The sequence below is a fragment of the Uloborus diversus genome, chromosome 1, assembly GCF_026930045.1.
Source record: "Uloborus diversus isolate 005 chromosome 1, Udiv.v.3.1, whole genome shotgun sequence".
NCBI lineage: Eukaryota > Metazoa > Arthropoda > Arachnida > Araneae > Uloboridae > Uloborus > Uloborus diversus.
In genome coordinates, this window is record NC_072731.1 from 130,671,844 (window position 1) to 130,696,162 (window position 24,319).

Consider the following 24,319-nt stretch of genomic DNA (forward strand, 5'->3'; position numbering starts at 1 on the left):
ACAACTTCACCCGTAGTAGAATATTTAAAGGTCATTTGATTCGCTGTATACTTACAGTCAACGTCTACTATGCGTTTTTTTTTCAAGATTTCTTCATATTTTTGGCTGGTTTGAAAACTTAGCATGTAGCTTAACAAAAACCAGCAAAAGCTTTACACATATTTTAAAAGAGGAAAAAAGTTCACCATCCTTGCTTAAAACGCAAAATAACATTTTTTTCCAAAATTAAATACTATAGAAAGAACGTTTTAATAGCAATACTTCAATTATTTACTGAACATAATCCATTAAAACTGAGAAATTAAAAGCAGACGACTTTTTCCCCTAAACAGTTAAACTATTTTAATTTTTACTTTCTTCTATATCTAATATATAGAAGAAAGTATTGGATTCGTGCAAATTTTCGAATTTCGAATTTTGACGGATTTGAACGTTTTGAGGTGTGCTGAGTCCATTTCGACTATTTTTGGAAAATGTCTGTCTGTCTGTGTGTGTGTGTGTGTGTCACGTCTGTGTGTGACCAGTTTTTTTGTGGCCGCTCTACAACAAAACTACCGCAGGAAATCGAACGAAATTTGGTACACATATGTGCCCTTATGTGAACTTGTGCCCATTGGTTTTTGGCGCGAATTCCTCCAAGGGGGTGGAGCATTGGGACGTTTTTTGAGTTACGCGGGCTTGCTATTCCTCAGGAAGTAACTGGCGGAATCAAACAAAATTTGGTCCATATGTTGCCATTAATAGGAACAGGTGCTGATTCAATTTTGGTGTCAATAACTCAAACAGGGTTGAGCTATAGAACGTTTTTTGTCGTCAATTGTGACTGCTGTATCTCAAGAAATAATGAACGGAATGAAAGAAAAATTTATCGGCAAGTAGCCCTTAGTGGGTATAAGAGCTGATTTTATTTTGGTGTCAACAGCTAAAAAGGGGGTAGCGCAATTGCCCGTTCTTTTTTTCCATTGTGAGTGCGCTATCTCAAGAAGTAATGCTACGTTCTGGTTGAAATTTGGAATATATGTGAATCCATAAGTAAACAGGCTTTGGTTCAATTTTGACGCCAATCGCTCCAAGAGGTGTTCATTTTTTTTTTTTTTTTTTTTTGCGAATAAAAATAGCTTTATTAATGCAACAATAAGAAAGATAAATCGTAATAGATTGTCGTCTGCGTATTTCTCGTGATTTTAATTGTATGGAAATAACCGGAAATATTATCTCAATGATTTAAAATTTTTAACTGTTGCCATCTTATGTTTGTTAACAAATAAAATATTTGTAATTAATTCAAGCAAGGCTTTTAAAATAACTTTCAATTTTCACTCTTTGCTTTACTTTTGTAATAATTCAGACATTGGGATGGTCGTCAAGTTTTTGCATGTGTAATTTTGTTTTTGTTGGGAATATTGCTTCCTCGTTCAGCATGGGGAGGGATCAGAATAAAGATATAGAATATAAGAAAGATATAGAAGAAAGTTTCGTGATGGCCACAACATACTAGTTATATTTTTCAATAAAGAAAAGGATTGATTGTCAAAACAAGCACCTTTTTAAAAATGTCTAAAACACACACAAAAAAAAAAAAAAAAAAAAACTCTAATTTGAATTCCAAAACTTTGAATTCAAATTATGTTTTTCGCAATCACGAGTTGCGACAAGACTCTACTGGTTAGAGTTATTGTTTCTAGAAATGGCTCCCCCGCCCAAGCATGTCCCTCCTCCTGGGTGCTTACGTGTATATAGTTGTGTGCGTGTGTGTGTAGGCTTACGTGTGTGCACGTAGGCGTGTGTATGTGTGTAAAGACGTGCGCGCGTTGGCGACTGTGTATGAGCATGCGTGTGTAGGACATGGACGCCACCGCCCAGCAAAAGTGGATTCCGTAGACAGTGCTCAGGACCAGCCACGCCGCCGCCGGTGGACGGTGGTGCTGCAGGCCTGGTCCAAGCTGAAAAAGGAACCAGAACATCAAGGACTGTCAAGTGAGAACAATAAGCAATCGTGATTGCTCAAAAAAAAATACAGTTAAATTAATTTGAATTTTGACATCTTGAATTCAAATTATGTTTTTTGCAATCACGAGTGTGTGTATGTAGGCATGTGTGTTTGTGTGTGTGTGTGGGGGGGGGGGTGTTTGTGTGTACGGGTTATGTGTATGTGTGTTTGTCTGTGTGCTCGCATAAGTGTGTGGGTAGTTGTGTGTATGAATGTGTGTGTGTTTGGGGGTATGTGTATGTGTGTAGGCATATGTGTTTGTGTCTGTGTACAGGCAGGAATGTGTGGGTAGTTGTGTGTATGTGTGTGTATGTATGCATGCGTGTGTGTATGTGTGTATAGGTGTGTGTGTGTGTATGTATGCATGCGTGTGTGTATGTGTGTATAGGTGTATGTGTGTATGTGCCCGTGTGAGTATGTAGTTGTGTATGTATGCGCATGTGTGTTTTACATGGATGCAACCTGGAGACGGCTTTCGCTATAGGAGCAGCATCGTGAGGAGCCAGCCGGTCCACGGTGATGGTGCGGATGGTGGCGGTACGAAAATAAAATATAGGACATCAAAAACAGTCAAATGAAAGCAATAAGCAATCGTGATTGCTCAAAGAATTGAATTTTTGGCATTTTGAATTCAAATTATGTTTTTCGCAATCACGAGCGTGTGTGTTTGTGTAGGCGCACGTGTGTGGGGGCGTGTGTGTGTGTGTATGTATGCATGTGTGTGCGTTTTGTGTATGCAGTGCTGTGTGTGTACGCGTGTGTGTTTGTGTAGGCGTTCGTGTGTGTGTGTGTGTATGTAGGCATATGTGTTTGTGTGGAGGCATGAGTGTGTGTAATTGTGTGTGTGTGTAGGAGTGTGTGTTTGTGTCCGTGCGCAGGCATGAGTGTGTGCATGCGTGTGTGTATGCGTGTGTGCGTAGGATATGGACGCAACCTGGAGATGGTTTCCGCAAGAGGAGCAGCATCGTGAGGCCGGTCGACGCGGCAGTGGTGCTGGTACAGGGTGCTGGTGGGAAAATAAAATGATAGGAATTCAAAACATTCAAGTGAGAACAATAAGCAATTGTGATTGCTCAAAAAAAAAAAAAAAAAAGAAAAGTAACCAGACATTAACTAAAGGAGTAAAACAAGTAACCATTGTAAGATATAAATTTTATTTCCGTTTCGAAAATCTTAACATATAAAAATCAATGTCCTGAGATATATATATATATATATATATATATGTATATATGTTATCAACGCACAGCCAAAACCACTGAAGCCTCAGACTTGAAATTTGGCAGGCATGTCCGCATGATTACGAAAGTAACCACTAAGAAAGGATTTTTCGAAATCTCAATTAGTTCGGGAGAAATTAATTAAAACCCATTAATTTCTGCGAAATTAAAACCTGTCATTGAAATTCAAATCCCTTATTTTCGAAGGCTTTCCTCCATTCAAATCATTATTCAATACTTCATCTCAACTTTTGGTCGATAGCGAACTATAAATTTGATATTGTTTTTGTTTCTCACGTGATTCTTCGATGCTTTTCTCAAGTCAAATCATAATGTTTCTGTCTATTGCTTTCATTTTTTCAAAACTAGAAACGAAGTTTTTAAGAACATCATCACAGGCGGACTATCCTTTTGAATTTAGAAGAGTGCAGTTTCCTGTTAAAGTTTGCTTTGCAATAACCATTAATAAGTCACAAGGGCACACATTAAAAGTAGCAGGGATCCATTTAAGAGAAGACATTTTTTCACACGGCCAATGTTATATAGCTTGCTCCAAAGTCAGTTCATCAAGCAGCTTAATAATTTTAGCACCAGAAAAAAACTAAAAATGTTGTATACAAAGAAGTTTTTGCTTAAACATAGGTATATCAATAAAATGTGGATGGCTGTCTTTGCAAAGATAATCAATACTTTAAAAGGATCGTTAATAACAGGTAAAGATCGGTTAAGGACAAGGGTATATATGTAAGGAGTCCAGGGGCCCCGGGATCCTCCCCAAATTAGAAAAAGTTATAGGTAATAAGTAATTAGTATTATAGGGGAATTTCGAAACTAGGTGCACCAAGCACTGTTAACCCCTGCTAATTCTATTACCCGAGCAATGCCGGGTACGGGAATGCTAGTAATTTATATGTATCTTTAATCATGGCCGCACTCAATACTTACAAAAATAATTACTCAAGCGCAGCTATTGAGTGGAGCCATGCTTTAATATTTGATTTTTCTCGAGCTTAATCATTTAAAATCGTTTAACTTACTGAAGATAAGCCTTGGACTTTGGTTTTCTTTTAACGATTCCTACAGTTACTCTAATGCTCGTAGAAACTTCAAACAAACTTCTTCTTAAGCAGAAAATTCCAAGCTTTCAAATGATTTAAAACTTAAAAATGTGAGTGAAATATCTCTTCCCCATGTTACCAAATTTATGTGAAAAATGGTCTCAAAATTGGAATATAAAAAGAACAAAATCGATTTTTTAAAAAAAAAAACGCTTCGAGGTTCACAGCCCTATGCTACGAACTAATTTCGTGCCAAATTTCATGAAAATTGACCGAACGGTCTGGGAGCTAGCGCACAGCAGACATCCAGTGATCCCGAGAGATATCCAGACTTTTATTATTAGTAAAGATCATTCTGTATCAAAACCAATTTCGAGTTTATGATCAAAAGTTAATTGTACAGTACAACCTCGTTCATTTAGACTAAATGGGACGAGAGGCAATCCGGATGATTAAAAATCCAGATAATCGAGTTTAGTATAAAAAGTTAAGTGTCGTACAACATCGTTTATCCGGACAAACGTACAACCTCGGAACCTCGTTTATCCGAATAAGAGCTTAATATCAAAAATTAAGTGCATTACAACTTCGTTTATCCGGACTAAATGGAACGAGAGGCAATTCGGATAATCGAGTTTAGTATCAAAAATTAAGTATAGTTCAACCTCGTTTATCCGGACTAAATAGGACCAAAGTCAATCCGGATGACCAAAAATCCAGAAAATCCGGGTAGTAAGTAATGAAAATTCCCAAATAAGCAGTGGTACTGTTTATTACAACAAAAAAAATCATATTTTTTAACAAAACTGCTTAGAATTGTTTGGAAGACATTACAAAATATCGAAACTTTTTTCACGTAATTTCTTAACCAAAGAATTGCTCCATTATCCTCTGGGGTTCGAACACATGTGCCGTTTGAATAAAGCATGGCCAATCTAACGTTTTATCGTTATATTGTCGGTTGTCTACGAGAAGGCACTTGACTACGCCTTCCGTTACGTGGTATCCGATAATTCTATTTCGCTGTTTCTAGCAGAAGGCGTATTCGAATCATAGCATTTTGTCTTAAAAGCGGTTGTTTTTAAAATGCAAGAATAATGAAAGTAGCAACAGACATGTCCTTAATAGTGTCCTTAACATGACAAGTGAAGCAAGTCATATTAAGGACACTGACATTGTTTGCGCATTAAAATGCACGTAAATGCTAAGGCTGTCTGGTTGTTTAATTTACAAGTACGGGGATATGTTCGACAATCACCCCAGCGCAAAATTGAACTCTGCTTTCGAGAAGGCGGAGCGAAGTGCCTTCTCGTGGAAAACGGACAATACTTCAGCTGCAGTGGTATTTGTTGTGGCCCTGGTAGCCTGATAGGTAGGGCGTCGGACCCATAAACGCAGGGTCCTTGGTTCGATTCCAGCCGGTCGAAGATCCTCCGTGTTCGTTAATGGCGACTGAAACACGTTAAACACACCGTGGTCACAAAGTCCTCCGAGTGAATCAACACCTCTGGGAGTGCTGGACCAGGGATTGCTCGGTTTCTGGTCTGGATCAAAAAGTCAGAGCTGTCTTCAGGACCCCACAAACCGTGAAGAAACGAAAGGTAAAGAAGTGAACGAACCCTCCCATCCCCGGTACGGAAGACAGTGAAGTGTGAAGTCGCGTTTGTTAGAACACCATAATTTATTGTACAATCCTTGCAGGAGCGGTACTTTTAAGGATACGTACACCCTATATACGATTAATGTTAAATTCCTAAACTTTAAGTATCTTTTTCCCAAAAGATTTTAATGATAAAAACTTACAATTTTTAGCTTTTCAAGAAATATAACCCAAATTAAAAAAAAAAAAAAAAAAAAAAAATAGAATATCATAACTGTTTAAGCAAAACTTGTCACTGAGTCGGATAAAATGAATGCAGGCTAATTAAACAACAAAAAAAAACATGTTATTAATGAATAGGTGAAAAAATTTCAGCATCTTTAAGGTATTATTTTAACAATATAGGGGTCGGTAAAAAATTTGAAAATCATATTGGTTTTTTATATGAGTCAAAAAATTAGAATAATCAATTCATTTAACGTGAATTTGAAAAGTAGCGAAAATATTTGCCTGTCTGTTAACTGTGTAGGTTGCGACAAGTATAAATCTTGGCACCCGGAAAATTTTTCGTTATTCTTTTGCTGAAAATGAGTCGTTGACGTGATAAAATCGGAAACAAGGAAATTGCTTATTGTGTCATTGTTTAAAGTCAGAAAAAAAGTTAATCTTGGATTAAAAGAAGAAATTACTATCTACGTTCTTGAAGATTTTAAAGGAATATAGAAGGATTAACCAATGAAAAAAAAAAAATCGAAGTAATTGAGGTAGAAAGCTTGCAACAGCTGGTAGAGATGAACGCAAATTGCAGTGAATTGTCCAAAATTAGTTTTAAAAATGCCTCTTACATCCATAAATGTTGGAAAGAATCTGTAGTTATCGTCTCCATGCCAACTACACTTGAAGATTGCATAAACTGCAGCTTCAATTGCGGATCCTCGAAGTAAAACCAAAAATGAACATGAAGCAGAGACGTGTCCAACTCTCCTGGAGCAAAGAGAAGCTCATCTAGGGGCAAGAAGTCTGAGAATTTTTTTTATTCTGTGATGAATCTTTATTTGAAATATCTGTTGAAGAAAGAGGTGTTTGGGTTTGGTATTAGAAAAGCGAAGCGCTTGAAAAAACTTGTGTAAGACGTTCTCTCAAACTGAGACATCCTTTATGGTATGGGAAGGCATGAGAGTTGCTGGAACTGGACTATTGTATGTGTCGTAATGCAATGCTTATTCCGCTTTTTATCAAGATATACTGGATTCTTGCATGATACTCTCTTCTGAGGCACAGCAAGGAAACATTCAGTGACACATTTATTTTTCTACAAGATTCCGCTTCGTATCGCATCTCTAAATCGACTCACAGATTTTAAGCAGAAAGAAGGGTTTCGGTATTAAACTGGCCAAGCAACTATACCAATCTCAGTGCCATTCAAAATTTGTGGCATCGTCAAGTCTAAAGAAAAAGATTCAAAACCTAGAGCCCGTTAACAAAGCTGAACTCATTGCTGCATTGAAGAGGGTATGGAAACAGTATCAGAGTAGCCTAAATGCAAACGGTGGAATTTAAATCTGAAAGGATTAAAGATGTGATTCATGCAAAAAATGAAGCTGCAGAATATTGATATTATTTCGTTTAAATATGTTTTTCAAATTTTAATTTTAATATTCTATTTTTTTGACTCAATGTAAAATAGCACCATTATAAACTTTTGGCTAATTATGTCTAAGATAATTTTCATTTAAGTTTATTTGAAGTGTTTTGTACCCTTTAGTGTCTTATAAAGGCGGCACGTTCATTTAAACACCTACTCTGTTCGTATATTTTGTTAAACTAAACGTTTTCCTCAAAAATGAAAGTATTTTATTTTTTTGAATTTGGGTTGCATATAGAAGTCTACTGAAGTTAAATTTCAAGAAAATGCTGTTTATTTCATAATTTATTACATTTTAATCGCTAGTCACTTTTAAATGGGTGGGGGGCAGCTTTTGTGTGACAATAAAAACAGCTATTAGGAAAAAAATGTGAGTCTTAGAGCAGAAAGTTCACTTCAAAAAATTATGAACATGTAAATGAAAATGGTGAAAATTTCAAAGTTATATGTAAAGTAATTTTCTAGAAAAAGGAACAAGATATTTTAAAATTGGTGTTTGAGAAAACCGTGCTTGAAAGTAAAATTGCGCATATATTTTAATGCATTAATATTTAAATGAAGTTACTTTCAATCAGCTCAGAAACATGAATTGAAACATCGCTTGAAAGTTCTTGATTTGAGTATCTTGAATATATAAAGACTGGAAAATTATTTTTTAAAATGGTTTTAGGATATCAACTCCGCTTGAGGCCTAGAGAAAAATCCAGCCATTCTGCTGTTTAGATCAGGACCTTTTGAAAGACCTATCTAGACATCAACATCATTGCGGATCATTAAAATTTAACACAACGCGTTTTAAAATTTTAAAAATATGTTTTTTAAAGGGAATTTTTTTTTGTCAATACTAATGATTTTAGGATAACTAAAATTTTTCTGTAGACAGAGAAATTAACTACTTTTCTTCTATAATAGTATCGGTTGCAACTTTTTGTCCTATTGCATTAAGAGGAACATCAAAATAAGTTTTTTTAAAACCAAAGAAACGATAATATTTTCTATATTATCGAATTCAAAGATTTTTCAGTTTTCAAGTCTTTGCAAATCTCAACTTTTCCGCGGCATAACATAAAAAATAAAAATGTCCCCCCCCCCCCCGCCCCACCGTAACATACAAGAGTAGGTGGAAGAGTGCATTGAAAGATAAATGTTGCCGTAGTAGTTTTTATCTTTATATATTAACTAGAAAGTCGCCCGTCAAGGTATAACGTGTGAAAATTGCTTACATTTTAACGAAGCAATTTCCTGTACGGTAATATTTTGATAGTTGAAATTGTAACCCTAACTGCAGTGGATTAACCCTAAACTCCAAAGGATAGCGTTAATTTTCAACCATTTTTTCGTTTCATCATTCCCCTGAAATGACACAGTCTTATCAGTAAAACAGTTAAGTTACCGGATCGAGTTCTCCCATGTCACAATAAAGCCTTTCCCTGCATGTTAAACATTACCAAAACACATTATCGAATTATCATGCCGTGGCCCGAATTTCATAGTTGAAACACGCGTGTTACTCGTTCATCATCTATTATATACATGAGGATAGACAAGCCGTTTTCCTTCGGTACCATTTTTTCCTCTGTTTGTAAACCGATTTTCTTCATTCTTTTTTTTCAGTAGTTATTGTTGAGTTGTAGTTTCATCGATAAAATTTTTTGAAATCAGACGCTAATTAACAGAGATACAGTTTGGCTCTCTGTTTAACGACGCTCTATTTAACGACGACTTTTCACGGTCCCAGATGGTACACTATAGTGTTAAAAGAATTCTATTTAATTACGCTTACTACTTAAGGACGATTTTTTGTGGTCCCTTGAAAGTCGTTAAACATAGAGCCAACTCTATTAATTAAAAACGTATTTTCGCCCTAAATGGCTCTTTCTACGCGAATGGATGGTACAACGTTTTCAAATTTGATATGGTTGAAAAGTCAAAGGATAAATCATTTTCTGGAGTGATGGAGAACTTTCAGTTCCGATAAAATAAAAACACACAGCTCCCAATTATACCTGCATTTGCTGTCACCACAAGCAGATCTCACAAGCTGAAACTTTTGATAAAAGTGGTGTATTATTATGACATTCAGTGCTTTTGCATGGACAATTATATGTTGGTTGCCGCGAGTAGAGTTCGTTCATTTGACTGTTGGAAATTTTATATTTAACGGCAAGGGTCATGCCTACTTTTACAAAAAATATTGTTTGTACAGAAGTTTTACGTATTAAAGGTGATTTGCAGTATCATTTCATTCAGGAAGACTTCCATAATTGTGAAATTGGCGAACTTTATCCATTGGTGTCAAATTTTTGTCACAAATGGCAGCGCGAAAAATATTTTTCTTTTGCATTCGTAAAAAAAAATGAGAAGAGAAATGTCTATTTGCAAGGAGCTGACTACGAATGAAGTTCTAATTTGAAAGTATAAGATGTGCTTGATGAATTTTGAATTTAGAGAAGATTTTTAAAATCCATATTGAGTACGTTTTTACAGAAATATTATCATAAAAATATGAATTTACTAATCAGTTCATTGTTCAAATGCAACTAAAAGCTTTTTGTTTTACAATCATCTTGAAATCAATCGAAACAAATAGACAGGACTAAATACAATTTTTTTGATTCGTAATTTGAAATTTTGAATATTAAAAATTATTTTTCAAGTGTAGGTTCTAAGATATATATTTCATTAGTAAAATTTTCCTATATATTCTAATGTTTACTATATATTGTAAGTTATCCTATATATATATATATATATATATATATAGGGGAGGGTGGCCCAAAGCGGGCAGGCCTTTGTATGCCCCCCCCCCCATTGTGTGTTAGCGGCGACGAATACGTATGTCCTGTTTATCCGAAAACCCTCGAGTTATTATCAGTCCCAGCGAAGCGGCATGGAGCAACTAGGCTTAAAGTTAAAAAAAATGATACATTAAAAAAAAAATTAAATTTTGTAACTTGTGATTAGTCGAAGACCAGCTAATGTTTTTGATTGTCAATAATATGAACTTATTCTGAATCCACCTATAAACTACGATGGTCATTACATTTTTTAAAACTATTAATTTAAGTTTATAATTATTGAAATCAAAAACGTGCCTTTGGGCAAAGCGGCTATAGGATTTAATCATATATTTATTTAAAATTTCTTGACTCGTGTGCTGACTTGGATTATCTCTTTCAATAGGATAAGTATAACTTTAAAAAGTTATTTTTTAGGATGGCAATCAATTAGTCTATTAATTAACTCAGTTATTTCTATGTTTTATAAACAAAGGTACTGACTTTAAATTGGATAGTTACAACTGTTTTATATATTTTTATATAATGGCAGGTAGATAGTCAACTATTTTAATCATTTATAACTTTATATTTTATTGGCAGGTGTATCAAACCACAATTAGTTAAGCTTACTCGCTTTGGGTTCAATGGTAAGGCAAATCACATGTTCATACCTGCCAACTCTACTGGTTTTTCCGGGAGATTCCTAACTTTAGATCATTTCTCTTGATTGTGTATAAGATGTAAGGAACATTTGGTTAAAATAAGAAGGATAATAAAAAGTTCCTTTATTTCCTATCCAGCAATGAAAAATCTGTCGTAAACATCTACTGGATTTTTTAATGATCTACTGGATTTTTTCCCAGTAGATGTTGGCAGGTATGCATGTTTGCTAAGTTTGATAATAAATAAATATTGGGTTTGAAATAATGCAAAATTCACTTTTTATTTTGAAGTTCAAGAACCCCCTGCTAGGAAATAAAACCGAAGTTGTTGCGATTAAAATACAAAAACTGCAATTTTCGAACGTTCTTCGAAAACCTACCCGCTTTGGGCCACCCTTCTCTATTCTAATATAATTTTCTTATTTCATTTGTTCCTTTGTCGTGATTTGGACTGTCAAATTTTCCTGGATAACTCTGAAGTTAAGTCATAAGTAAAAACACATTAAAGCATGCATACTGACTCTTAAATTGTTCCTTATCCATTTCCTAATTAGGTCTTAATTAAATTAACGCTCAAAGAAAATATCCTCTAATTTGTTCTAGTTATTTTTAAAAGATTTTTAATTTCCCAAACTGGTTCTGTTTAGTGAAGTTGTGTAAATGTTCCAGTTCGTTAATGGGTCATTACACTGAGAACGGTCATTTCGTCTCCTACGTAACACCTCATATATTTCATTAAAAAACATAATTTAAAAAGGTAACGAACAAAATTTTGTTGCTTTACAAATTACAGACGTTTGTATGATTTCTTAAGCAAAATATTTCGTAATTACCTTTTAAAATTATTATCTTTTTAATAAAATATATGAACTGTGTGTCATTTGCGGGACAAAGTGGTTATTATTTCGTGGAATGGATCTTTACACATTTTTTAACTGTTAAAAATATTATTTCTCAACAAATGAGATATGTTTCCTTTACATTGGAACCTTAGCTTTGAAAACCTACAAATTGTATCATAATTTCTGTATTAATAGAGCAAAAATATTAACTAATTCGCTACAAGAGGTTGACTTTTAATGTCCAACCCGAGACTCATGCCAATAAATTAAATTTTAAGTACAAAATTATTTAATAAAAATATAATTGTGTCAGAAGTATCTTTGTATCAAATGTAAAGATCCATTTGCAGAAATACAGTGAAATAATGTGTTTGAAAACAGCATTGTTTCTTTTAAGTAATGCTCTCAGGCTCATTTTTGTAACAAACTTGCCAAAATGCTGTAAAATACCAGCATGAAACTACAACTACATACACGTAAAATAAGAGTACGAACCTACAACTACATAACCGTATTTTTAGAGTACATAAAAAGTACCGTATCATACTTAATTTTGCTTTCTTTGAATGGAAATTATCAACTTGTTCCAAAACCCGCAGCAAAGTTGCAACAAATAGAAAATCATTTGGTAGAAAACTCCAAAGCTGACGATTACTATCTGCTTTTTTTCACTTACAGCTAGCAAAATGATTCTAATCTCTTTTCTTCCTAAGCTGTTTCGGATTCAGTTATTTAATAAAACAAGGTTATACCAGAGAACTATACTATCCTAGACAAAATAAGGAATGAATCTATTCGTAGGGAATTACAGATATTCAGCCGCAATGAAAAAATTACGGAATATCGTAACGATTGGAAAAACCATGTTCGACGTATGGCACGAGGGAGACTTCCAAGAGCTGCCTTTTCTTATAGACCAAGGGGTAAACGAGACCGTGGTAGGCCCAGGAAGCGATGGGGCGATCAAGAAGCCGGAACATGCTATATGCCTAATCCTTGAGGAAGGAGGAGAAGAAGGTTATACCAATTAACCTTGTTACTTTGTGCGCATCGATGTCCTCTAATATTCCCAACTCCTCTCTATACAAAAAAAAAAAAAAAAAAAAAAAACTCCTTCATTGAAGGGGGATACATTTATTGAGTCTGAAATTTAATACGCATAGTACACAATTTTACTACAAGTAGAATCATTTCGTTTGGCTAATGAAATACAGTTGGACCTCCATATCAAAATAGCAAATTTCCGAAAAAAATTTCGATACATAGAAATTTCAATACACATAAACGATCTCAGTTTATCATAAAAATATCCTAAAACATTAAAATTAAAGCTAATTATCGTATATGAAACCCAATTTCTAATTTATAGGAGCATCGGATTAAATGAAAGTTAATCATTAAAAAAATTAAATGTGAAACATTTACTGTGAGCACTGCATTATTTATAAAACACCAACTATAATGTTGTTTCATGTTATTGAAGGAAAGTTTTCTGCAACTTTCAGTACTTTTATTAAGGCTTTCCGATTTCTCATAATAGCAGGCACACTGCTTGCGGAAATGCTAAATTTAACCAGAAACGACATTTTTGCGCCTTCATACATCTTCATTCTTCGGCAATTCAACTTGATCCGCAACATTAAGGGATTTTCGTTTTGACAATGTAATCGAGTGAAAAGTCAGAAATCAATCTATTTAACTTGAATGATTTTTACTGCAGCTAAAAAAACTAGGAATGATAATCAACAGACAAAAGACTATAACTTAGATAACTTGAAACTGATTTTACTGTATTACTGGTTACAAGAAAGATTTGTAATAAACTTGAGGGGAATTTATTGACGCCAGAATGGAACAACGACCACACACCCTTCACCCCCAGATTCCTTATGAGTTTCGCAGCAACCTTTAGTGAACATAAATTTCTCCCTTAACCTTCATTTTTCATGAGACAAACAGTCTAAAGAGGAAAAATGTTTTGCGAATGTCTCGAAATTTTTTTCGATACATACAGATGTTTTCGATAGATAGAAATAATTTTTTTGTGCAATGGACATGGAAATTTGCTGGGATTTCAAAAAGTAGAAAATTTTGATACATGGAAGTTCGATGTATGGATGTTCTACTACATTTCTAAATCACGAAACGGGAAATGTTCTAACAAAGTCAAAACTTTCATGTCGCTTGAAGCGAAAACTTGTTCAGCAGAATCATTTATCTCGCATTAACTTTATATTACCAATATATGTACTGCATTTTAACGAATTCTTTGAAATGCAAATAAATGTCAAATTAACCTCAATGTAATATGAATGATTCCGCTGAACCATTTTTCTCCTTCAAGCGACAAGGAATTTTCAATGACAGTAGAATATTTTCCGTTTTATGATTTGGAAATGTATTTGATTAGCCAAACGAAATGATTCTACATGTAGGAAAATTGCATAATATGTATATTTCATTGCAGTTTATCTGCCCATTTTTTTGTTTTACTATTTTATGTCAATATTAAATATAAAAATATTGAATATTATATGTATTTTCTTATTTTGAAAGAAGTATCGATGACACAAGCCCCTCGCAAAGTTAGAGAACACTATGCAAAAAGTTCACAAAAGTAGGGAAAAAATACCAGAGATGTTTAAAGTTTTACATGCCTTTGATGTAGAAGAAGCCATTTAATTACCATAACGACAGCTATTCGTCTTCTAACTGTAAAAGACTTCGAGTTAAAAAGTAAATAAGGGGAACACTCTGGTTTATGATCTGAAAAACTACTTGTACCACAATGTAAATATACTTTCATCCCCATTATCAAATCACCACCTGATGTTTCTTCTTTTGAAGGAGATGCACAGAAACCTAATTGCAACGTCATCAACACGAACACAACTCTCTGAATAAGATTCCAACTATTTGATGCAGCAACGTGTCGCGTCAACGCAATTACCAGAGCTCACGGAATGTAAATTCAAATTAACTTCCACGTTTCAGTGGAGATGAAATATTAAAAAATTTATTCTTTTAGTTTATCGTGCTTTGCAAATTTCATTAATTTGGCACAACACTTTATGTTGAGCTTTTATTCCTGCCAGTGTACTTATTACTGCAGGTGAATTGTTATTAAAAATAACTTATTAACAAGGTAGCATAAAAAATTTAAATTTGAAAGAAAAATCAAAAAGATATACATGTAAGTTGAAGGCTTTGTCGTTGAGATATTTTAATTGCACTATATCTTGAATCTACACCTATCTGTTTCACAACTTGCAGTCCGTAGTAAACCACATATTTTTAATGAAGTAAAGTTAAATATTATTTATAAAATATATGTTATACTGTCGTGTACCATATGGTATATCCGTATACAAAGTCATTGAAAAATTAAATAAATTGCTCTGACTGTATGTTTTAAAATGAGTGTTTTTAATAGCATATGCTGAGATTTTATCACGGTTTGCCTAAACTTAATGTAAGTGCACTAAATTTAGGCACACGTGATGCGAATAGCACGATGTGAAATATCTATATTTAGCATGTTTTCTTCCATACAGACTGTTCAAGCTGACCCGCCATTCTCGAGGCCTCAAGATTCTGATTCACACGTTTCAAGCAAGTGCTAAAGAACTATTTCTACTCGTCTTCTTCCTGGTGTTGGGAATTGTGATCTTCGCCTCGCTCGTCTACTACGCAGAGCGACTTCAGGCCAATCCTGCTAATGACTTTACCAGCATTCCAGAAGGACTTTGGTGGGCCATAGTCACCATGACGACTGTCGGCTACGGCGACATGGCGCCCCGTACTTATGTGGGTATGCTGGTAGGTGCACTGTGTGCCCTTGCTGGCGTGCTCACCATTGCACTGCCCGTTCCTGTCATTGTGTCCAACTTTACCATGTTCTACTCGCACACACAAGCCCGCGAGAAACTGCCCAAGCAAAGACGACGAGTGTTGCCGGTGGAACAGGTGCGCGTTCGGCCTGTTCGGCCAGCCGACAATAGGGGTGGGCTGCAGCATCGTAGGATGAATGCCATTAAGCACCACCATCCAGCTGCTCTCAAGGATTACAGCAGCAAGACAGGTGAATACTAAAGCCCTGAATTGTAGTATAAGTGGCGACACGTCCGCCATCTTGTGGCTAGTTTTCTTTCTATAAGGCGTGTTTTAAGATCCGTTTTGTTTCAGACACCAATAGTTCGCGCTCAACAGGCATTCCTCGGGAACAACTGTGTTCATTTTCAGCCATGTAGCTAACTTATCCGGTTCTGTCCTATGCTTCCCTAATGTTTAAGGCTATCAACTCGCCCGCAACATGTGAGGTTCACTCAGTGATATGTTTTTTGTCAACAAGGAACCTGTAGGCAGCAAAAATTCATAGACAGATTTGCGAAAATTTCGCTTCCACTGAAGCCATCAAATCGTGTGTAAGCAAAGAAGGGCGACCGGAGCGCTCCTTATCACTTAAGTTGTCACGGACATCATTGAATTCTCTTATCCATTTACGTACCTTGCTTTCAATCATAATAATATCACCGTACGCTTCGCAAATCTGTCAATAAATTTCTGCTGCCTACAGGTTCCTTGGTGGTGACAAGCGTATCATTGAGCAAACCTCACATGCCAGCGGGCAAGTTGGTTGTTCTTAAACATTATGAAAGCATATAACAGAACCGTACAAGTTAGCTACAGATCTGAAAATGAGCACAGTTGTTTCCGAGGCATGCCGGTACACGACGCACGGGTTTGTTTCGGTATACGCGCGAACTACTGGTATCTAAAACAAAACGGACCTTACTTAAAAAAATGTAAATCGTATGTCTGACACGCTGAAGTAAAGTGTTTTGCTTCTTGATTGTCGATTTACCAATTGTTTGCCCTCGTCCCTCATTATCGAGATTTAAGTGCCAAATTTAAAGACTTGACGAGATACTGAAGCCACCATTTTTTGGCGGACGATTTCCTCGACTGCTTGTGGAAGGACATCTTTCTGCAAACACACAGCAAGTCGATAAATTTGGCGACTTTTCTTGAAATTTCTGCAGACTTTAAGACTTTATATTTCGATGACGAGGGCATCAAGGCAAACAATTTATCAGTCCAGAAACAGTTTTGCTAAGCTCTCTTGATTGATACTTAGTTTTTTTTTCTCCATTAATAGGGGGCTCTGCTCGCTGACTCTCACCAACCTCCGAAGATTGCTTCGCAATCTTATTTGATTTGCAAAGATTTAAATTGTTAATTAGAAAGAGACAGATTAAAAACGCATTATGGAACAAAAAGCATCCCTTCCCCGTGTTTCAAAATAACCTGTACCAACTTGCAGAGTCGTAAGGGATAAGGTGCTTCTGAGCGTTTCAAAACTGCAGTTTTGTATGTTTGAAAAGTCGCTTTCATAAGCGTGGTCTCTAGTAATATATTTTGCTCTTTAGCTCGGGGCTTGAATTGAGTTGAGCCTAAGATTTTCCATTAAAATAGAAAACCTTAAAATTTGTGGTAAAGAAAAAAAAAAGAAACGAATCTAAAAGATGTAACTACGGCAACGCCAAATAAAACATCGATAATTTGAATGGAGCTAAAATTTTTCGAACTTGATTGAAACGGCTTGTAACTTTTTCTTCTTTGGAGATAGAAGCTTAGTTTTTCCGACCGTAGCTCTAATTAGATCTAGAGTAAAAAAAAACCGCTCTTTCCAGTGGTGTCAAAAACAAAACTGTGGGACAATTCCTCCACTTTTTACAGATAGTTTAATGAAGAAAGTAGTGCCTAAATAACAGCTAAACCTAAAAAAATTCGAGCTAAAAACGCAAATAACTTCCGTTGTAATTGAGTAAGAGCATTGAAAAATATTGCGTAGAACGCGGAAAATTCTACCCTTTATAACGATATATAATATTAATATGTGAAAGTAATTTTCCGCCTTTTATTATGCAATTTACCCGAAATTTGCGCTTAAAAAATAAATTACAAAAAAATAAATAAATAAATAAATAATTCGAAAATTAAAAAACAAAAGCCCAAATGCAAACTACCGAAGCGCGAAGTAATTTTGTACAAAATTTCAAGGCTGTATGTGCTATGGGGTCTCCTGGACGCAACCCCGTCGCACATTTCCTTTCAGACTTTCTTTGACTTTACTTTTTTTTAATATAAAGAGACTAGCAGCACCCGCACGGCTTTGCCCGTAGTAGAAAATTATAAGGTCATTTGGTTCCCCTCTACATTTACAAATAATGAATGATGAATTTCTCGCCAAAATGCTATATTAATTTGCTCGTCCACGTTATGGTAATATGCTCGTCCATGTTTTGGTAATTTACTCGTCCCTGTTACGGTATTTACTCGTCCCTGTTACGGTAATTTACTCGTCCCTGTTACGGTAATTTACTCGTCCCTGTTACGGTAATTTGCTTGGTAAAATGGGCTAAAAATTTGAATAGAAAAAGAACAAAATCGAATTTTCGAAAAATCGCTTTGAGGTGCTCACCTCTATGCTACGAACTAATTTTATGCCAAATTTCATGAAAATCGGCCCAATTGTTTATGCGCTATGTGCGTAACAGATAGAGATCCAGACATACAGACTTTAAGCTTTATTATTAGTAAAGATTACTCAAGCGTATGTTTTCTTGGTGCGTTTCTGGTGAGTAGAGATTGAAGTTAAAAATGAATCTTAAAACTTAGATACCAGAGGGAGTTCTTGAGCAACAAATGAATGAGAAACCGGAAAGTAATGTTTTTTTAATGAAAAATTGTTTAATTAAACTTTTACTTTTCATCAATTGAAAGCAATAATTCAATAAAGGGTGTAATTTCGTTTTATCAACTATCACTATTCTTCACCGTGCGGTGTGCAAATTTTAATCCCGTATGGATAAAAATTACTTGGTCTTGGAGCAAAATATCTGGAGATTGCATTTTGCATATCAGACAAATTTTCTTATTCATTGTCACATAACGATTAGATGATGAGGCAGCGTCCCGTAACTCATTCTTTCCAGAGAGATTAATTAATTCCAAGTTCTTAAATAGTGTAGCCTTGTACAATCGTGTTTCAAAATTTCCGCCTATTGATGATCACTGGACATCAATAACCAACTATTGACAATCACTGACATTGCATCATCTGGTTTTTCTTTGTTTCGATCGTTACAACACTTTCTAAATGACAAAAACGGGAAAATTGGACGCTCTAAATGTCATCTTCAAATACTTTGCTTGAAAACCAGTTGGTTTTTACTGTTCCAGGATTGGAGATTCGTTCTCTAGATAAAAAAATATAAAAAAATCAAAAGTGATCAGTTGCCTTTTTACAGTTTTCCGAAAACGCAATAGTTAAAAAAAAATGAATAAAGAATACGATGTAGAATTGACTGCATTTAAGAAATTTTGCATCTACATCAGTGCGTTTGCAGTAAACATAGATTATATTTCAAATAATTTTTCACTTCATAATTAACATGCTTAAGGTATCGATTTTGAAGTAATTTTTTAAATACATTAATTTGGATTTCGTTGAAAGCATTTATTTTGAATTTGATACTAAAGTGTTCAAGTAATTTTGAATACCCCATTATTTATTTCATTCAAATATTTATAACTACGTTCTTACCAAGTTTATTATTTTATTCTTTTAATGAAAGGAAATATAAAATGAAGTACTTACTCTTAATTGGAAAATTAATTAGGTACGTCAAAGATGTTCTAATGTAGTTACTAAAGTGTAATGGCACCGGAGCTGAATCCAAAAATGATCGTATTTTGTTTACGGTCTAGACATTGTTAAAAATATATCGCGTATTTCATTTGAATTTAAATAAGGTGCGTTTCTTTAGAACATTTTTATTCAAAAATATGTTGAAAGTTTTTTCTTTATGATGCTCCTCTATAAGAGGAATTTTGAGTTCCACATATTTTTGCAACGATTGTTTATGTGTCTATTTTTGACAAATTGAAATGCAATTTAGTTTTCTTGATATTATATTGAAATTTGATACAGTTTAAGGAGGAAAACGACGCTTTTAGTTAAACAATGTTTGACTTAAAAACCAAAGAAAATTTTACAATTCGCCATTCAAGAAAGGATCAAGCAGTTCTTTAATCGTTTTGCAAAATGAGAAATGGTATAAGGGGAGAAAATGCAGTAAAAATTTATTAGCAATGGATGAGAACAAACAGGGGGAAGTAAGAGGTATACTTAATATCTATTATCACTTTCTACATAATCATCAAATCCATTAGGCATTTATCTAAGCACAATAGCAACTTAATCTTACTACTATTATATATGCGAAGGTTTGTCTGGATGTATGGATGTTTTTTACTCTTTCACGCAAAAACTACTGAACGGATTTTGATGAAACTTTACAATAATATAGCTTATGTCTCAGAATAACACATAGGGTAGTTTTCGTCCCGTTATGGAGGACAAAACCCCCTTAGGGGGGCAATATAACACAATTTTGGTATAAATTCTCTAATATGGGGATGAAAAAATACTTGCACATATTTACATTATATGTCCGTCGAAAGCTCTGATTTTTTTGCAGAAGATGGTACCTGTTCGAAATTTCTAAGTAGAATAAAAAACGAGTTATGAGTTTTTTAGTTCCATGTTCGAAGGCTTTCCTCAACTCAATACAGTATTTAGTGTATCATCGCAACTCCCTGTCGATAGCGACAGTTGTTGTATTATTGACTATCTTTGCTTTTCGTGACCGTTCAAGGCTTTTCTCAAGTCAAATCTTGTAAGGAATAAATACCTTTATGGCCGAAAATTAGATGAATCAATTAATCAACGTTTTGATTCAATTGCAAATTACAACAGACACGTGTTTCGGTGTTACAAGGAACACCTTTTTCAATGCAAAGAAATGTGAGCTTTTGGATGACATTTCATCCAAAAGCTCACACTTTTTTGCATTGAAAAAGGTGTTTCTTATAACATCTAAACACGAGTCTGCAGTAATTTACAATTTTTGTGCATCAAGACGTTGGTTAATTGATTCATTTAACAGTATTAACTTGCTTAATCTTGCTTGGTAGAAATCATGTCTCTGTTCATTGTTTTCACATCAATGTCTTCAGACAATCTTCCACCAAGCTGCCTTTTCTCTCACTTTCTGCAAATCATCTCTTAGACACTGAATGACCAATCTGAGTAGCGTTGTGAAGGACGGAACTTCAGTTTTCACATTTTTTCCATTTATGTTTGAGTTCAGTTCGGAGTGGAGGAGGGGGTCTGTGTGGATTACTTATCTGTGACAAGGTTCTCTTCAGGCAGTGATGCGAAAACAGCTGCCAAGCACTGGTTGTGAGCATGAACGTAAGTTCTACCAAGTCTGTCCGTCAATTAAAATTTGAAAAATATAGACATATTCCCTTTAAAATCACAAAATGTGCTGCACTAGTAGTATTTTTTTTTTCCTCTCTTACGATCATGAATGGCAGCATTACAAAAAATTCTTTTTCAAATGTCTTAATTTCATGTTCAATTCTCCCCATTTTTGAACCCAAAAATTGGGGGTTTTGAAATTTTTTAAGTTTTTTAATTTGTTCTGACACAGTAGAGTCGACCATTTTTCTTCATTTTTATCTGAGGTGCTCAATTACCTAACTCTAAAAGATTTAAATTCGCTTTTAAATGGATAAGCAAGATGTTTTCCTGCCCTAGATGGGCAGTGTTGGAAAATGGGGACATCACACAATGGGGGGAAAAAATTAATTTTTTTTTTGAAAAATCTATGTCAAGATGTTTAACTGCACCTACTGATAGTGTCTTTCCCCATGTTTCAAAAATGTTACTGCCTCGTGCCCGAATAATAAGTTATTTGCTCAGAGCAGACCATTGAGAAGAGATAAAATGGAGGGAGTGAAGACTTTCATTCGTGGAGGAGAGACCCAAGTCACGTGATAGATTTTTAAGAAACGCATTGGAGGAAATCAGGTTTCCGTCGATAGTTCCGCGCAAAACGTGTCAACCATTCGTCGTCGTTGAGTAACGTGACTTGAGGCCTTTGCCCAATCTTTTGCTTAGCCGAGGATTGGACTGGCTCCCTCCATTTACTAATTCCTGCTCTAAGGAGTAGACATGCAAATAGCACAGGATGGTTTCTCTCAGTCACCAGCATGGAATTGTTCAATAGGTTTAGAATGCTAATTATGGCTTCTTTGGTCGGAAATATTTTGCATAACTTGACCTAATATATTTAAACCATAGCAAACAAGGATCGCCAATGAGCTTTTGCATCAATGGGAATGCGGAGACCTGTCACGCTCTCGAGGAGAAGGCTTCTTTTGAGGTTGGTCTTATACTCACATAAGTCGTCAACAAAACTTTCTTTATGAACTTTATTTTCTGAGCCCACCTTCGTAGCTTCTCTCAAAAGGTATAAGAAGCACATTTCAAGAAACTGACCTAGCACACACCTTATTAACACCTTACTATCACGACATTTTTCGAACATTTTATGTTTTGACAGTTTAACACTTTGTAATCTGTAAATTCATTTTGGATAGTTCACTCATTTAATTTTGTTATTTATTTAGAAAAAAAGGAAATAAATAAAAGAAAAGATAGAAATGCATAAAAAAAGTAAATAGCGCATTTAATTTTATGCACTGTTCTAGTATTCCTATTTATTGCAAACAGCAAGTTCCAGATCCGTAATTCTGCTCGTTATGAATTACATTTTTGGAATTATCGAAAAAGAACAATGATGAGTAGTTCTAACTTATATTTGGGTTTTCGCCTTGAGAGTTGACGATTTCTCTCCTTTAGATTTATACATTTCTGGTTTCAGTATTTGATTATCATATTAAAATGGGACGAGATCACACCGCAGTAAAAGAACAGCACGTTTATTTATTACAATGAATATACATGAAATACACCGTTAGCTCAGTCAAATCCAGCCGAGGACTGCAGTTTCGTGCTCATTAGCACTCATCAGCCCTGCATATGAGTGACTGAGCTGGAGGTGAAAAACCTCTTAAGGAAACCTAGAGTGCCAGACAAACTGGTAGCTAATACAGAATTAGCACTGACCAGACGAGTGACCGAATTACAATAGTTTGTTTCAACTCGAATATTGAAGGCAAGGCTTATATTCGATTTTCAATATTCGAGTGGAACCGAACCATTGTAATTCGGTCACTCGTCTGGTCAGTGCTTATTCTGTATTAGCTACCAGTTTGGTACTCTAGGCTTTCTTAAGAGGTTTTTCACCTCCAGCTCAGTTACTCCTATGCCGGGCTGATGAGTGTTAATAAGCACGAAACTGCAGTCCTTGGCTGGAATTGACTGACCTGGCGGTGTATTTGTATTTCTGCCTCAGCTCTGGCTATAGGGCGGTATTTTATTGAATACAATGAATATGGTTCCAATTTCTTTTTGATGAATTGGCAGCCGTTACTTTCTTCTAGACATTTCCCTAAAAGGAAACGATTATAGTTGCGGCAAACCTAACCTGGCAGTCATGTGAAGGTAACGCAGATCCCAATCACATCTCTATGATGATGTCAGGTTAAAATTGCCCCAAGTATGGAAAATGCAGTGGTGTGGACTTCTTTTCACTTCAACCCCGTCAAAATCCTGATGCAGAACCGTAAAAGGTCTCACATTTTTTTAAAAATAATTATATACATAATGTTTTTACGTTTATGCTCAATGTTACAATTTTCAACGATGTTAGTAATTTTTGAGTATGAATTTGTGTTTAAGTGCTCAAACACCAAGCGGTCTATCCTGCAATCAAAATGCATTATATCTCAATGTTGCCTGGGTGTTGATTGATAAACGTTGTCGTTCACTTCTTTTTTCAGGAAGCAATGCAAATGGAATGAATGTGTTGCCGGGAATTTCTCGGCTGACCGGGGCACCGAACCCGGGACCTTTCGGAGTGGCGGGGGCTGTGATGTCCGGCTTCCCTTCCGCCGCCAACCCCGCCCTCTGCCTCGGCCCCGCCCTCCCGCCCCACTCGAGCAACGAGGAGGTCTCGAACCCGCCGCCGCCCTCCCGCGTCAGGTTCGCTTCGGCGGCAGACCTGCTGCAACCGCCGCCGCCCTCTTCCAAGCCGCCCAGCAGGAGATCGTCTGCCCTCTCTCCCGCCATCCACGTCACGACGCCCGTAGACGGGGTCCTCACCTCCCTCTGACAGAGAACCCACTCGAGTGGTTTCCAGGTTTCTCCGACTGACAATGAATATTTGCAGCAGAACATTTCCCGAGGGAGTATCTGCCGCGATGCCGATTTATCTAATGTTTCAGCCGGACTTTATCAGAAAGTCATTTTTGTTCAGCTTTTTCCCGAAAGTACGTCTGTGACCTGAATGTCCTCTCAAACTCGAAGAAGAAAAACCGAGCTCAGATTTATTTATAAGTTGTATCTAATACTACGCCATCTTCCAATAATCATAATTTGTTTTACAGACTATAGGAAACACAGATTTTTAGAGCTGCAGGTATGTTTTGATTTCTTATATTTTACAAAGTAATAAATCCTGGGCCAAGTTTTGTAGGTTATTA

The 24,319-nt window shown here is 35.5% G+C and overlaps 1 protein-coding gene across 1 annotated transcript in view; it reads left to right on the forward strand.

Annotated features, from left to right (window-relative positions):
* The window catches only part of LOC129221274 (potassium voltage-gated channel protein Shaw-like), an 87,962-nt gene extending 64,013 nt beyond the window's left edge, over nucleotides 1-23,949 (forward strand). The window contains exons 5-6 of the mRNA XM_054855733.1: nucleotides 15,352-15,878; nucleotides 23,618-23,949. Of these exons, the coding sequence (XP_054711708.1) occupies nucleotides 15,352-15,878; nucleotides 23,618-23,949 (859 nt within the window). The remainder of the gene's footprint in view (nucleotides 1-15,351; nucleotides 15,879-23,617) is intronic.
* Nucleotides 23,950-24,319: the final 370 nt, after the last annotated feature.